This window comes from Heptranchias perlo, unplaced genomic scaffold (assembly GCF_035084215.1).
Source record: "Heptranchias perlo isolate sHepPer1 unplaced genomic scaffold, sHepPer1.hap1 HAP1_SCAFFOLD_326, whole genome shotgun sequence".
Taxonomy (NCBI): Eukaryota; Metazoa; Chordata; class Chondrichthyes; order Hexanchiformes; family Hexanchidae; genus Heptranchias; species Heptranchias perlo.
This window is the reverse complement of record NW_027139338.1, coordinates 169,162-184,176: the sequence shown is the minus strand read 5'-3', so window position 1 is coordinate 184,176 and position 15,015 is coordinate 169,162. Positions and strand designations below refer to the sequence as shown.

Sequence of the window (15,015 nt, the reverse complement as noted above, 5' to 3'; positions counted from 1 at the left end):
TGTCTCTGCGTTATGTTTCAGACTCTCTCTCTCTCTCTCTGAGTTTTTTGTCAGAGTCTCTCTCTCTGGGTTATGTATCGGACTCTCTCTCTCTCTGTCTCTGGGTTATGTATCAGACTCTCTCTCTCTCCCTCTCTCTCTCTGTGTTATGTATCGGACTCTCTCTCTCTCTCTCTGGGTTATGTATCAGACTCTCTCTCTCTCCCTCTCTCTCTCTGGTTTATGTATTGGACTCTCTCTCTCTCTGGGTTCTGTATCGGTCTCTCTCTCTGGTTTGGTTATGTATCAGACTCTCTCTCTCTCTCTGGGTTCAGTATCGGACTCTCTCTCTCTCAGGGTGATGTTTCAGACTCTCTCTCTCTCTCTGGGTTATGTATCAGACTCTCCCTCTCCCTCTCTGGGTTATGTCTCGGACTCTCTCTCTCTCTGGGTTATGTATCAGACTCACTCTCTGGGTTTGTATCGGACTCTCTCTCTCTCTCTGGGTTATATATTGGACTCTCTCTCTCTCTGTCTCTGGGTTATGTATCAGACTCTCTCTCTGGGTTATGTATCAGACTCTCTCTCTCTCTCTGGGTTATGTATCAGACTCTCTCTCTCTGGGTTATGTATCAGACTCTCTCTCTCTCTCTGGGTTATGTATCGGACTCTCCCTCTCTCTGGGTTATGTATCTGACTCTCTCTCTCTCTGGGTTATGCATCTGACTCTCTCTCTCTCTCTGGGTTATGTATCTGACTCTCTCTCTCTCTGGGTTATGCATCTGACTCTCTCTCTCTCTCTGGGTTATGTATTGGACTCTCTATCTCTCTGGGTTATGTATCGGACTCTCTATCTCTCTGGGTTATGTATCAGACTCTCTCTCTCTCTCTGGGTTATGTATCGGACTCTCTCTCTCGGTTTTGTATCGGACTCTCTCTCTCTCTCTGGAATCTGTATCAGACTCTCTCTCTCTCTGGATTATGTATCGGACTCTGTCTCTCTCTGAGCTTTTTGTCAGAGTCTCCCTCTGTCTCTGGGCTATGTATCAGACTCTCTCTCTCTCCCTCTCTCTCTCTGGGTTATGTATCAGACTCTCTCTCTCTCTCTGGGTTAAGTATCGGACTCTCTCTCTCTGGGTTACGTTTCAGACTCTCTCTCTCTCTCTCTGGGTTATTTATCACACTCTCTCTCTCTGGGTTTTGCATCAGCCTCTCTCTCTCTGGGTTATGTATCAGACTCTCTCTCTGGGTTTGTATCGGACTCTCTCTCTCTCTCTGGGTTATGTATCGGACTCTCTCCCTCTGTCTCTCTCTGCGTTATGTATCGGACTCTCTTTCTCTCTGGGTTATGTATCGGACTCTCTCCCTCTGTCTCTGGGTTATGTATTGGACTCTCTCTCTCTCTCTCTGGAATCTGTATCAGACTCTCTCTCTCTCTGTGTTATGTATCATACTCTCTCTCTCTCTCTGGGTTATGTATCGGACTCTCTCTCTCTCTCTGAGTTATGTATCAGACTCTCTCTCTCTCTCTCTGGGTTATGTGTCGGACTCTCTCTCGGTTTTGTATCGTACTCTCTCTCTCTGGGTTATGCATCGGACTCTCTCTCTCTCTCTCTGGCTTATGTCTCAGACTCTCTCTCTCTGGGTTATGTATCGGACTCTCTCTCTCTGAGTTATGTATCAGACTCTCTCTCTCTCTCTGTGGGTTATGTATCAGACTCTCTCTCTCTGGGTTATGTATTGGACTCTCTCTCTCTCTTTCTCTCTGTGGGTTATGTATCAAACTCTCTCTCTGGGTTTCAGTATCGGCCTCTCTCTCTCTGGGTTATCTATCGGACTCTCTCTCTCTCTGGACATCGGACTCTCTCTCTCTCTCGCTGGGTTATCTATCGGACTCTCTCTCTCTGGGTTGTGTATCGGAGTCTCTCTCTCTCTCTCTCTGGGTTATGTATCAGACTCTCTCTCTCTCGGTTATGTATCGGACTCTCTCTCTCTCTCACTGTTATGTATTGGACTCTCTCTCTGGGTTATGTATCGGCCTCTCTCTCTCTCTGGGTTATGTATCGGTCTTTCTCTCTCTCTCTGGGTTATGTAGCGGACTCTCTCTCTCCCCCTCTCTCTCTCTCTGGATTCTGTTTCTATCTTCCTGCCCCTGTTGATTCCTCTTCTCTCTATTTCAGGATTTGGACCGTGCTGTCAGTTCCCACCATGTGGACTCTCTGGTTTTCTCTACTCTTCCTGCTCTGGGCCCCCACATCAGACGGGGCCGAGCTGAATACCGATGTCTTGTCTCTCATTGTCTCAGAGTAAGTGTATTTAAAGTATTCCTTCTCCAGGTCCCTGGGATCACTGGGGTCATAAATGGTATTGATGACTGCCCCCAATCTCAGGCCCCAGTCTCACCCTCCTTGCCTGGGGCAGACTGAAACTCGGCTGGGTAAATCCTGGCTGATACCAGAGGGTCATCTGGGGCACTGATAAAGACCCAGGTCTGGACACCATGTCCAGACATTTCACCAGACAGTGAGAGAGCAGGGCTGTGATAAAGGCCCAGGTTGAGAAACCCTGTCCAGACATTTCACCAGGCAACGATCTCTCTCTCTCTCTGCGTCTCTCTCTCTCTCTGAGTGTCTCTCTCTATCTGTGTGTCTCTCTCTATCTGTGTGTCTCTCTATGTGTCTCTCTATCTGTGTGTCTCTCTATCTGTGTCTCTCTCTCTCTGTGTCTCTCTCTCTCGCTCTCACTCTCTGTCTCTCTCTGCGTCTCTCTCTGTGTCTCTCTCTATCTGGGTCTCTCTCTCTCCCTCTGTGTCTCTCTCTCACTCTCTCTCTCTCTCTGTCTCTCTCTGTGTCCCTCTCTCTCTCTGTTTCTCTGTCTCTCTCTGTCTCTCTCTGTGTGTCTCTCTCTATCTGTGTCTCTCTCTCTATCTGTGTCTCTCTCTCTATCTGTGTCTCTCTCTGTCTCTCTCTGTGGATGATCCATCTCGGCCTCCTCCCGATATCCCCACCATCACAGAAGCCAGTCTTCAGCCAATTCGATTCGCTCCACGTGATATCAAGAAACGGCTGAGTGCACTGGATACAGCAAAGGCTATGGGCCCCGACAACATCCCAGCTGTAGTGCTGAAGACTTGTGCTCCAGAACGAGCTGCGCCTCCAGCCAAGCTGTTCCAGTACAGCTACAATACTGGCATCTACCCGACAATGTGGAAAATTGCCCAGGTATATCCTGTCCACAAAAAGCAGGACAAATCCAATCCGGCCAATTACCGCCCCATCAGTCTACTCTCAATCATCAGCAAAGTGATGGAAGGTGTCATCGACAGTGCTATCAAGCGGCACTTACTCACCAATAACCTGCTCACCGATGCTCAGTTTGGGTTTCGCCAGGACCACTCGGCTCCAGACCTCATTAAAGCCTTGGTTCAAACATGGACAAAAGAGCTGAATTCCAGAGGTGAGGTGAGAGTGACTGCCCTTGACATCAAGGCAGCATTTGACCGAGTGTGGCACCAAGGAGCCCTAGTAAAATTGAAGTCAATGGGAATCAGGGGGAAAACTCTCCAGTGGCTGGAGTCATACCTAGCACAAAGGAAGATGGTAGTGGTTGTTGGAGGCCAATCATCTCAGCCCCAGAACAATGCTGCAGGAGTTCCTCAGGGCAGTGTCCGAGGCCCAACCATCTTCAGCTGCTTCATCAATGACCTTCCCTTCATCATAAGGTCAGAAATGGGGATGTTCGCTGATGATTGCACAGTGTTCAGTTCGATTCGCAACCCCTCAAATAATGAAGCAGTCCGAGCCCGCATGCAGCAAGACCTGGACAACATCCAGGCTTGGGCTGATAAGTGGCAAGTAACATTCGCACCAGATAAGTGCCAGGCAATGACCATCTCCAACAAGAGAGAGTCTAACCACCTCCCCTTGACATTCAACGGCATTACCATCGCCAAATCCCCCACCATCAAGATCCTGGGGGTCACCATTGACCAGAAACTTAACTGGACCAGCCATATAAATACTGTGGCTACGAGAGCAGGTCAGAGGCTGGGTATTCTGCGGCGAGTGACTCACCTCCTGACTCCCCAAAGCCTTTCCACCATCTACAAGGCACAAGTCAGGAGTGTGATGGAATACTCTCCACTTGCCTGGATGAGTGCAGCTCCAACAACACTCAAGAAGCTCGACACCATTCAGGACAAAGCAGCCTGCTTGATTGGCACCCCATCCACCACCCTAAACATTCACTCCCTTCACCACCGGCGCACTGTGGCTGCAGTATCTACCATCCACAGGATGCACTGCAGCAACTCGCCAAGGCTTCTTCGACAGCACCTCCCAAACCCGCGACCTCTACCACCTAGAAGGACAAGAGCAGCAGGCACATGGGAACAACATCACCTACACGTTCCCCTCCAAGTCACACACCATCCCGACTTTTTTTAAATTATTCGTACACGGGATGTGGGCGTCGCTGGCAAGGCCGGCATTTATTGCCCATCCCTAATTGCCCTTGAGAAGGTGGTGGTGAGCCGCCTTCTTGAACCGCTGCAGTCCGTGTGGTGACGGTTCTCCCACAGTGCTGTTAGGAAGGGAGTTCCAGGATTTTGACCCAGCGACAATGAAGGAACGGCGATATATTTCCAAATCGGGATGGTGTGTGACTTGGAGGGGAACGTGCAGGTGGTGTTGTTCCCATGCGCCTGCTGCCCTTGTCCTTCTAGGTGGTAGAGGTCGCGGGTTTGGGAGGTGCTGTCGAAGAAGCCTTGGCGAGTTGCTGCAGTGCATCCTGTGGATGGTGCACACTGCAGCCACAGTGCGCCGGTGGTGAAGGGAGTGAATGTTTAGGGTGGTGGATGGGGTGCCAATCAAGCGGGCTGCTTTATCTTGGATGGTGTCGAGCTTCTTGAGTGTTGTTGGAGCTGCACTCATCCAGGCAAGTGGAGAGTAGTCCATCACACTCCTGACTTGTGCCTTGTAGATGGTGAAAAGGCTTTGGGGAGTCAGGAGGTGAGTCACTCGCCGCAGAATACCCAGCCTCTGACCTGCTCTCGTAGCCACAGTATTTATATGGCTGGTCCAGTTAAGTTTCTGGTCAATGGTGACCCCCAGGATGTTGATGGTGGGGGATTCGGTGATGGTAATGCCGTTGAATGTCAAGGGGAGGTGGTTAGACTCTCTCTTGTTGGAGATGGTCATTGCCTGGCACTTATCTGGCGCGAATGTTACTTGCCACTTATCAGCCCAAGCCTGGATGTTGTCCAGGTCTTGCTGCATGCGGGCTCGGACTGCTTCATTATCTGAGGGGTTGCGAATGGAACTGAACACTGTGCAGTCATCAGCGAACATCCCCATTTCTGACCTTATGATGGAGGGAAGGTCATTGATGAAGCAGCTGAAGATGGTTGGGCCTAGGACACTGCCCTGAGGAACTCCTGCAGCAATGCCCTGGGGCTGAGATGCTTGGCCTCCAACAACCACTACCATCTTCCTTTGTGCTAGGTATGACTCCAGCCACTGGAGAGTTTTCCCCCTGATTCCCATTGACTTCAATTTTACTAGGGCTCCTTGGTGCCACACTCGGTCAAATGCTGCCTTGATGTCAAGGGCAGTCACTCTCACCTCACCTCTGGAATTCAGCTCTTTTGTCCATGTTTGGACCAAGGCTGTAATGAGGTCTGGAGCCGAGTGGTCCTGGCGGAACCCAAACTGAGCATCGGTGAGCAGGTTATTGGTGAGTTAGTGCCGCTTGATAGCACTGTCGACGACACCTTCCATCACTTTGCTGATGATTGAGAGTAGACTGATGGGGCGGTAATTGGCCGGATTGGATTTGTCCTGCGTTTTGTGGACAGGACATACCTGGGCAATTTTCCACATTGTCGGGTGGATGCCAGTGTTGTAGCTGTACTGGAACAGCTTGGCTAGAGGCGCAGCTAGTTCTGGAGCACAAGTCTTCAGCACTACAGCTGAGATGTTGTCAGGGCCCATAGCCTTTGCTGTATCCAGTGCACTCAGCCGTTTCTTGATATCACGTGGAGTGAATCGAATTGGCCGAAGACTGGCTTCCGTGATGGTGGGGATATTGGGAGGAGGCTGAGATGGATTATCCACTCGGCACTTCTGGCTGAAGATGGTTGCAAACGCTTCAGCCTTGTCTTTTGCACTCACGTGCTGGACTCCGCCATCATTGAGAATGGGGATGTTTGCAGAGCCTCCTCCTCCCGTTAGTTGTTAAATTGTCCACCACCATTCACGACTGGATGTGGCAGGACTGCAGAGCTTTGATCTGATCCTTTGGTTGTGGAATCGCTTAGCTCTGTCTATAGCATGTTGCTTCCGCTGTTTAGCATGCATGTAGTCCTGTGTTGTAGCTTCACCAGGTTGGCACCTCATTTTTAGGTACGCCTGGTGCTGCTCCTGGCATGCTCTTCTACACTCCTTATTGAACCAGGGTTGATCCCCTGGCTTGTTGGTAATGGTAGAGTGAGGAATATGCCGGTCCATCAGGTTACAGATTGTGCTGGAATTCAATTCTGCTGCTGCTGATGGCCCACAGCGCCTCATGGATGCCCAGTTTTGAGCTGCTAGATCAGTTCTGAATCTGTCCCATTTAGCACGGTGGTAGTGCCACACAACACGTTGGATGGTGTCCTCAGTGCAAAGACGGGATTTCATCTCCACGAGGACTGTGCGGTGGTCACTCCTACCAATACTGTCATGGACAGATGCATTTGCGGCAGGTAGATTGGTGAGGACGAGGTCAAGTAAGTTTTTCCCTCGTGTTGGTTCGCTCACCACCTGCCGCAGGCCCAGTCTAGCAGCTATGTCCTTCAGACTCGGCCAGCTCGGTCAGTGGTGGTGCTACCGAGCCACTCTTGGTGATGGACATTGAAGTCCCCCACCCAGAGTACATTTTGTGCCCTTGCTACCCTCAGTGCTTCCTCCAAGTGGTGCTCAACATGGAGGAGGACTGATTCATCAGCTGAGGGAGGACGGTAGGTGGTAATCAGCAGGAGGTTTCCTTGCCCATGTTTGACCTGATGCCATGAGATTTCATGGGGTCCAGAGTCAATGTTGAGGACTCCCAGGGCCACTCCCTCCTGACTGTATATCACTGTACCGCCACCTCTGGTGGGTCTGTCCTGCCGGTGGGACAGGACATACCCAGGGATGGTGATGGAAGAGTCTGGGACGTTGGCTGAAAGATATGATTCTGTGAGTGTGGCTATGTCAGGCTGTTGCTTGACGAGTCTGTGGGACAGCTCTCCCAATTTTGGCACAAGTCCCCAGATGTTAGTAAGGAGGACCTTGCAGGGTCGACTGGGCTTGGTGTTTTGCTGTTGTCGTGTATGGTGCCTAGTGGTCCGATGCCGGGTGGTCCGTCCGGTTTTATTCTTATTATGACTTTTCGTAGCGAGATTTTACAACTGAGTGGCTTGCTGGGCCATTTCAGAGGGCAATTAAGAATCAACCACATTGCTGTGGGTCTGGAGTCACATATAGGCCAGACCGGGTAAGGGCGGCAGGCTTCCTTCCCTGAAGGACATTAGTGAACCTGATGGGTTTTTACGACAATCCGGTAGTTTCATGGCCATCATTACTGATACTAGTATTTTAATTCCAGATTTTTATTTAATTAATTGAATTTAATTAATTAATTAATTGAATTTAAATTCGCCAGCTGCCGTGGCGAGATTTGAACTCATGACTCTGGATTTTAGTCCAGGCCTCTGGATTGCTGGCCCAGTAACATAACCACTATGCTCCCGTACCCGGAAATATATCGCCGTTCCTTCATCGTCGCTGGGTCAAAATCCTGGAACTCCCTTCCTAACAGCACTGTGGGAGAACCTTCACCACACGGACTGCAGCGGTTCAAGAAGGCGGCTCACCACCACCTTCTCAAGGGCAATTAGGGATGGGCAATAAATGGCGGCCTCGCCAGCGACGCCCACATCCCATGAATGAATAAAAAAAATCTGTCTCTCTCGCTCTCTGTGTCTCTCTCGCTCTCTCCCTGTCTCTCTCTCCCTGTCTCTCTCTCCCTCTCCCTGTCTCTCTCTCTCTCTCTCCCTGTCTCTCTCTCTCTCTCTCTCCCTGCCTCTCTCTCTCTCTCTCTCCCTGCCTATCTCTCTCTCTCTCCCTGTCTCTCTCTCTCGCTCTCTCTCTCTCCCTGTCTCTCTCTCTCTCTCCCTGTCTGTCTGTCTCTCTCTCTCCCTCCCTCTCTATCCCTATCTCTCTATCTGTCTCTTTCTCTCTATCTGTCTCTCTCTCTCTATCTGTCTCTCTCTCTCTCTCCCTGTCTCTCTCTCTCTCTTCCTGTCTCTCTCTCTCTCCCCGTCTCTCTCTCTCTCTCTCTCTCTCCCTGTCTCTCTGTCTCTCTCTCCCTGTCTCTCTCTCTCTCTCTCTCTCCTTGTCTCTCTCTCTCTCTCCCTGTCTCTCTCTCTCTCTCTATCCCTGTCTATCTCTCTCTCTATCTGTCACTCTCTCTATCTGTGTGTGTGTGTCTCGCTGTCTGTCTCTCTCTCTCTGTCTGTCTCTCTCTCTATCTCTCTCTATCTGTGTCTCTCTCTATCAGTGTATCTCTCTCTATCTGTCTCTATCTGTGTGTGTGTGTCTCTCTCTCTATCTGTCTCTCTCTCTATCTGTGTGACTCTCTCTATCTGTGTGTGTGTCTCTCTCTCTATGTGTGTGTCTCTCTCTCTATGTGTGTCTCTCTCTATCTGTCTCTCACTCTCTCTTTATCTGTGTCTCTCTATCTGTGTCTCTCTATCTTTCTCTCTCTCTCTGTGCCTCTCACTATCTGTGTGTGTGTCTCTCTCTCTATGTCTCTGTCTCTCTATGTCTCTCTCTCTCTATGTCTCTCTCTCTATGTGTGTGTGTCTCTCTCCTGTCCGTCTCTCTCTCTATCTGTGTCTCTCTCTATCTGTTTGTGTCTCTCTCTCTATCTGTCTCTCTATCTGTGTGTGTCTCTCTCTATCTGTCTCTCTCTTTATCTGTTTCTCTCTATCTGTGACTCTTTTTTTCTGTGTGTGTCTCTCTCTATCCGTGTCTCTATCTGTGTGTGTGTCTCTCTCTCTATCTATGTCTCGCTCTATCTGTCTCTCTCTCTATCTGTGTCTCTATCTGTGTGTTTCTCTCTCTCTATCTGTGTGTGTCTCTCCCTCTTTTTCTGTGTGTGTCTCTCTCTCTCTATCTGTACCTCTCTCTATCTGTGTGTGTCTCTCTCTATCTGTCTCTCTATCTATCTGTGTGTGTCTCTCTATCTGTCTCTCTCTCTCTATCTGTGTGTGTCTCTCTCTATCTGTCTCTCTCTCTATGTGTGAGTCTCTCTCTCTATCTGTCTCTCTCTCTATCTGTGTGTCTCTCTCTATCTGTGCCTCTCTCTATCTGTGTGTGTCTCTCTCTCTATCTGTCTCTCTCTCTCTATCTGTGTGTGTGTCTCTCTCTCCATCTGTCTCTCTCTCTGCCTCGCTCTCTCTGTCTCCTCCCCACCCCCCTCACCCTTGGAGACCAGTCAGCACATTCGCTCCCAATGTAATGTGAACCCTGTGGTTCTGGGCACCGCATCTTCGGCCTTGGAGGGAGTGCAGCGTAGGTTTACTAGAATGATACCCGGAATTCAAGGGTTAAGTTACGAGGAGAGATTACACAAATTGGGGTTGTATTCTCTGGAGTTTCGAAGGTTAAGGGGTGATCTGATCGAAGTTTATAAGATATTAATGGGAACAGATAGGGTGGATAGAGAGAAACTATTTCCGCTGGTTGGGGATTCTAGGAGTTGGGGGCACAGTCTAAAAATTAGAGCCAGACCTTTCAGGAGCAAGATTAGAAAACATTTCTACGCACAAAGGGTGGTAGAAGTTTGGAACTCTCTTCTGCAAACGGCAATTGATACTAGCTCAATTGCTAAATTTAAATCTGAGATCGATAGCTTTTTGGCAACCAAAGGTATTAAGGGATATGGGCCAAAGGCAGGTATATGGAGCTAGATCACAGATCAGCCATGATCTTATCAAATGGCAGAGCAGGCACGAGGGGCTGAATGGCCTACTCCTGTTCCTATGTTCCTATGAATTCACAATCTCCCAGGACTGGAACCAAAACCCAAAACAAGCGAAACAGGGAGATATCATCTCCACTTTCAGACAGCTGCTTCCCGTCTCTCTCACACTCTGTCTCTCTCTCACACACTAACTCTCTCATTCTCTCTCTCTCACACACTAACTCTCTCACTCTCTCACACACTAACTCTCTCTCTCACTCTCTCACACACTAACTCTCTCACTCTCTCTCTCACACACGAACTCTTTCACTCTCTCTCACACACTAACTCTCTCACTCTCTCTCTCACACACGAACTCTCACTCTCACACACTAACTCTCTCATTCTCTCACTCCCTCTCTCTTACTCTCTTTCTCTCTCTTACTCTCTTTCTCTCTTTCACTCTCTGTCTGTCTCTCTCTCCCTCCCTCACTCTCTCACTCTCTCGGAGGGGACCGAGTGTAACATATCAAAGTTTGCAGATGATACAAAGATGGGAGGGAAAGTAGAGAGTGAGGAGGACATAAAAAACCTATAAGGGGATATAGACAGGCTGGATTAGTGGGCGGAGATTTGGCAGATGCAATACAATATTGGAAAATGTGAGGTTATGCACTTTGGCAGGAAAAATCAGAGAGCAAGTTATTATCTTCATGGCGAGAAACTGGAAAGTACTGCAGTACAAAGGGATCTGGGGGTCCCAGTGCAAGAAAATCAAAAAGTTAGTATGCAGGTGCAGCAGGTGATCAAGAAAGCCAACGGAATGTTGGCTTTTATTGCTAGGGGGATAGAATATAAAAACAGGGAGGTATTGCTGCAGTTATATAAGGTATTGGTGAGACCGCACCTGGAATACTGCATACAGTTTTGGTCTCCATACTTAAGAAAAGACATACTTGCTCTCGAGGCAGTACAAAGAAGGTTCACTCGGTTAATCCCGGGGATGAGGGGGTGGACATATGAGGAGAGGTTGAGTAGATTGGGACTCTACTCATTGGAGTTCAGAAGAATGAGAGGCGATCTTATTGAAACATATCAGATTGTGAAGGGGCTTGATCGGGTGGATGCGGTAAGGATGTTCCCAAAGATGGGTGAAACTAGAACTAGGGGGCATAATCTTAGAATAAGGGGCTGCTCTTTCAAAACTGAGATGAGGAGAAACTTCTTCACTCAGAGGGTGGTAGGTCTGTGGAATTTGCTGCCCCAGGAAGCTGTGGAAGCTACATCATTAGATAAATTTAAAACAGAAATAGACAGTTTCCTCGAAGTAAAGGGAATTAGGGGTTACGGGGAGCGGGCAGGAAATTGGATATGAAGCTGAGTTCGGATCGGTCAAGGCCCTGTAGGTGGCGGAGCGGGCCCAGGGGCTGAGTGGCCAGGTCCTGCTCCTACTTCTTGTGTTCTTTAGATTTGAGGTTAGGATCAGATCAGCCATGATCTTATTGAATGGCGGAGCAAGCTCGAGGGACCGATTGGCCTACTCCTGCTCCTGTTTCTTATGCTCCATCTCTCTCCCACTCTCTCCATCTCTCTCCCACTCTCTCCGTCTCTCTCCCACTCTCTCTCTCTCACTCTCTCTCTGAATCGCTCTCACATACTAACTCTGTCTGTCTCTCTCTCACCCTCTGTCTCTCTCTCTCTCACTCTCTGTCTCACTCTCCCTCCTTCCCTCTCTCTCACTCTCTCTCTCACATACTAACTCTGTCTCTCTCTGTCACCCTCTGTCTCTCACTCTCACTCTCTCACTCTCTGTCTCTCCCTCTCTCTCTCACTCACTCCCTCTCTCTCTCTCACTCCCTCTCTCTCTCTCACTCCCTCTCTCTCACTCTCCTTCTCTCTCTCTAACTGTCTGTCTCTCACTCACCCTCTGTCTCTCTCTCACTCTCTGTCTCTCCCACCCTCTCTCTCTCACATACTAACTCTGTCTCTCTCTCTCCCTCACTCTCACTCCCTCTCTCTCTCTCTCACTCCCTCTCTCTCTCTCACTCTCTGTCTCGCCCTCCCTCTCTCTCTCACATACTAACTCTGTCTCTCTCTCTCTCTCTCACTCTCTCTTTCCCTCTCACTCTCTCTCACTCTCTCTCTCTATCACTCCCTCTCTCTATCACTCCCTCTCTCTCTCACTCCCTCTCTCTCTCACTCCCTCTCTCTCTCACCCTCTGTCTCTCTCTCTCTCGCTCTCTGTATCTCCCTCCCTCCCTCTCTCTTTCACATACTAACGGTCTCTCTCTCACCCTCTGTTTTTCTCTCTCACTCTCTCTTTCTCTCTCCCTCTCTCTCACACACTCTCACTCTCTCACTCCCTCTCTGTCTCACACTCTCTCTCCCTCTCTGTCTCTCTCTCTCTCTCACTCTCTCTCTCTCACTTTCTCTCTCTCTCTCTCTATCTCTCCCTCCCTCTCTCTCTCTCACTCTCTCTCCCTCCCTCACTCTCTCCCTCCCTCTCTCTCACTCTCTGTCTCTCTCTCTCACACTCTCTGCCTCTCTCAATACTAACTCCGTCTGTCACTCTCTCTCTCTCTTTCACTCTCTGTCTCTCCCTCCTCCCTCTCTCTCTCTATCTCTCTCTCTCTCTCACTTTCTCTCTCTCTCTCCCTCTCTGTCTCACACTCTCTCTCCCTCCCTCTCTCTCACTCTCTGTCTCTCTCTCTCACACTCTCTGCCTCTCTCAATACTAACTCTGTCTCTCTCTCTCTCTCTCACTCTCTCTTTCCCTCTCACTCTCTCTCACTCTCTCTCTCTATCACTCCCTCTCTCTATCACTCCCTCTCTCTCTCACTCCCTCTCTCTCTCACCCTCTGTCTCTCTCTCTCTCGCTCTCTGTATCTCCCTCCCTCCCTCTCTCTTTCACATACTAACTGTCTCTCTCTCACCCTCTGTTTTTCTCTCTCACTCTCTCTTTCTCTCTCCCTCTCTCTCACACACTCTCACTCTCTCACTCCCTCTCTGTCTCACACTCTCTCTCCCTCTCTGTCTCTCTCTCTCTCTCACTCTCTCTCTCTCACTTTCTCTCTCTCTCTCTCTATCTCTCCCTCCCTCTCTCTCTCTCACTCTCTCTCCCTCCCTCACTCTCTCCCTCCCTCTCTCTCACTCTCTGTCTCTCTCTCTCACACTCTCTGCCTCTCTCAATACTAACTCTGTCTGTCACTCTCTCTCTCTCTTTCACTCTCTGTCTCTCCCTCCTCCCTCTCTCTCTCTATCTCTCTCTCTCTCTCACTTTCTCTCTCTCTCTCCCTCTCTGTCTCACACTCTCTCTCCCTCCCTCTCTCTCACTCTCTGTCTCTCTCTCTCACACTCTCTGCCTCTCTCAATACTAACTCTGTCTGTCACTCTCTCTCTCTCTTTCACTCTCTGTCTCTCCCTCCTCCCTCCTCCCTCTCTCTCTCTCTCACTTTCTCTCTCTCTCTCACTCTCTCTCTCTCACTCTCTGTCTCTCTCTCTCTTTCACTCCCTGTCTCTCCCTCCCTCCCTCACTCTCTCTGCCTCTCTCTCACCCCCTGTTCACTCTTCTAGTTTCAGACCTGAAGCTGTGACGGAAGACGAGAATGGACGGCCGACAGACAGACAGTTCGCTTTCCTGATGGCTTTAACTCCGACGGAGTGTCGCAACAGGAATGTGTTTGGAGGCTATTTCCCACCCGGGATAAGAGGCACGGTGACCCCGAGTATTAAATACAATACAGCCAACTCCCTGAATCACCCTCGGCTAAACTACATGGCTGTCTTTCCGCACACAGGCGAGCAGTGTTCAGAGTATAAACTGTTGTATCTCACCGATGATGATAGAAACCTCGGCATTAATACCATCGCTGCCCAGAGCTTTCAGAATAAGCTTCACGCCAGGAAAATGACGGTGGGCTGTGTGATATTCTACACCAGGAACACCCCCTGTATCAGGAACTGTTTCAGTGGGAATCAGAACTGCGAAATCGTGAGCCCTTTAAGCGGGAGTCCCTTTAATACCGCCTGGGGGAACCAGAATATTGGGAAGTATTTTGTTTTCAGTGAAGTGTTCAGACGCGATAATAATCCAGAATCCATCCGCATAATCCGAGAAAAGCTACAACAGATTAAGGGGGCTGGATTTATTATCAGAAGGTGCGATGGGAACCAGATTCAATGTCAGGATTGCAACGCCCCAGATTACTGCGTGTAATGGTCAAGATCATTACAGGACCCAGGAACACGTCAGCGAGGCCTCATTCTCCAGATCAATCTCTATAATAATCTCTCATTCTCCAGATCAATCTCGATAATAATCTCTCATTCTCCAGATCAATCTCTGTAATAATCTCTCATTCTCCAGATCAATCTCTATAATGATCTCTCATTCTCCAGATCAATCTCAATAATAATCTCTCATTCTCCAGATCAATCTCAATAATAATCGCTCATTCTCCAGATCAATCTCAATAATAATCCCTCATTCTCCAGATCAATCTCTATAATAATCTCTCATTCTCCAGATCAATCTCTATAATAATCTCTCATTCTCCAGATCAATCCCTATAATAATCTCTCATTCTCCAGATCAATCTCAATAATAATCCCTCATTCTCCAGATCAATCTCTATAATAATCTCTCATTCTCCAGATCAATCTCTATAATAATCTCTCATTCTCCAGATCAATCTCAATAATAATCGCTCATTCTCCAGATCAATCTCTATAATAATCCCTCATTCTCCAGATCAATCTCAATAATAATCTCTCATTCTCCAGATCAATCTCAATAATAATCGCTCATTCTCCAGATCAATCTCAATAATAATCGCTCATTCTCCAGATCAATCTCTATAATAATCTCTCATTCTCCAGATCAATCTCCATAATAATCCCTCATTCTCCAGATCAATCTCAATAATAATCTCTCATTCTCCAGATCAATCTCTATAATAATCCCTAATTCTCCAGATCAATCTCTATAATAATCCCTCATTCTCCAGATCAATCCCTATAATAATCTCTCATTCTCCAGATCAATCTCTA

General features: G+C 48.7%; 1 protein-coding gene across 1 annotated transcript; it reads left to right on the top strand.

Moving 5' to 3' along the window:
• The first annotated feature begins 2,162 nt into the window (after positions 1-2,162).
• On the top strand, positions 2,163-14,261 carry LOC137311314 (uncharacterized). Its single transcript, XM_067978604.1, has 2 exons — positions 2,163-2,285; positions 13,540-14,261. Exons 1-2 carry the CDS (start codon positions 2,188-2,190, stop codon positions 14,180-14,182), a joined length of 741 nt encoding a protein of 246 aa, XP_067834705.1. The 5' UTR covers positions 2,163-2,187; the 3' UTR covers positions 14,183-14,261.
• Positions 14,262-15,015: the final 754 nt, after the last annotated feature.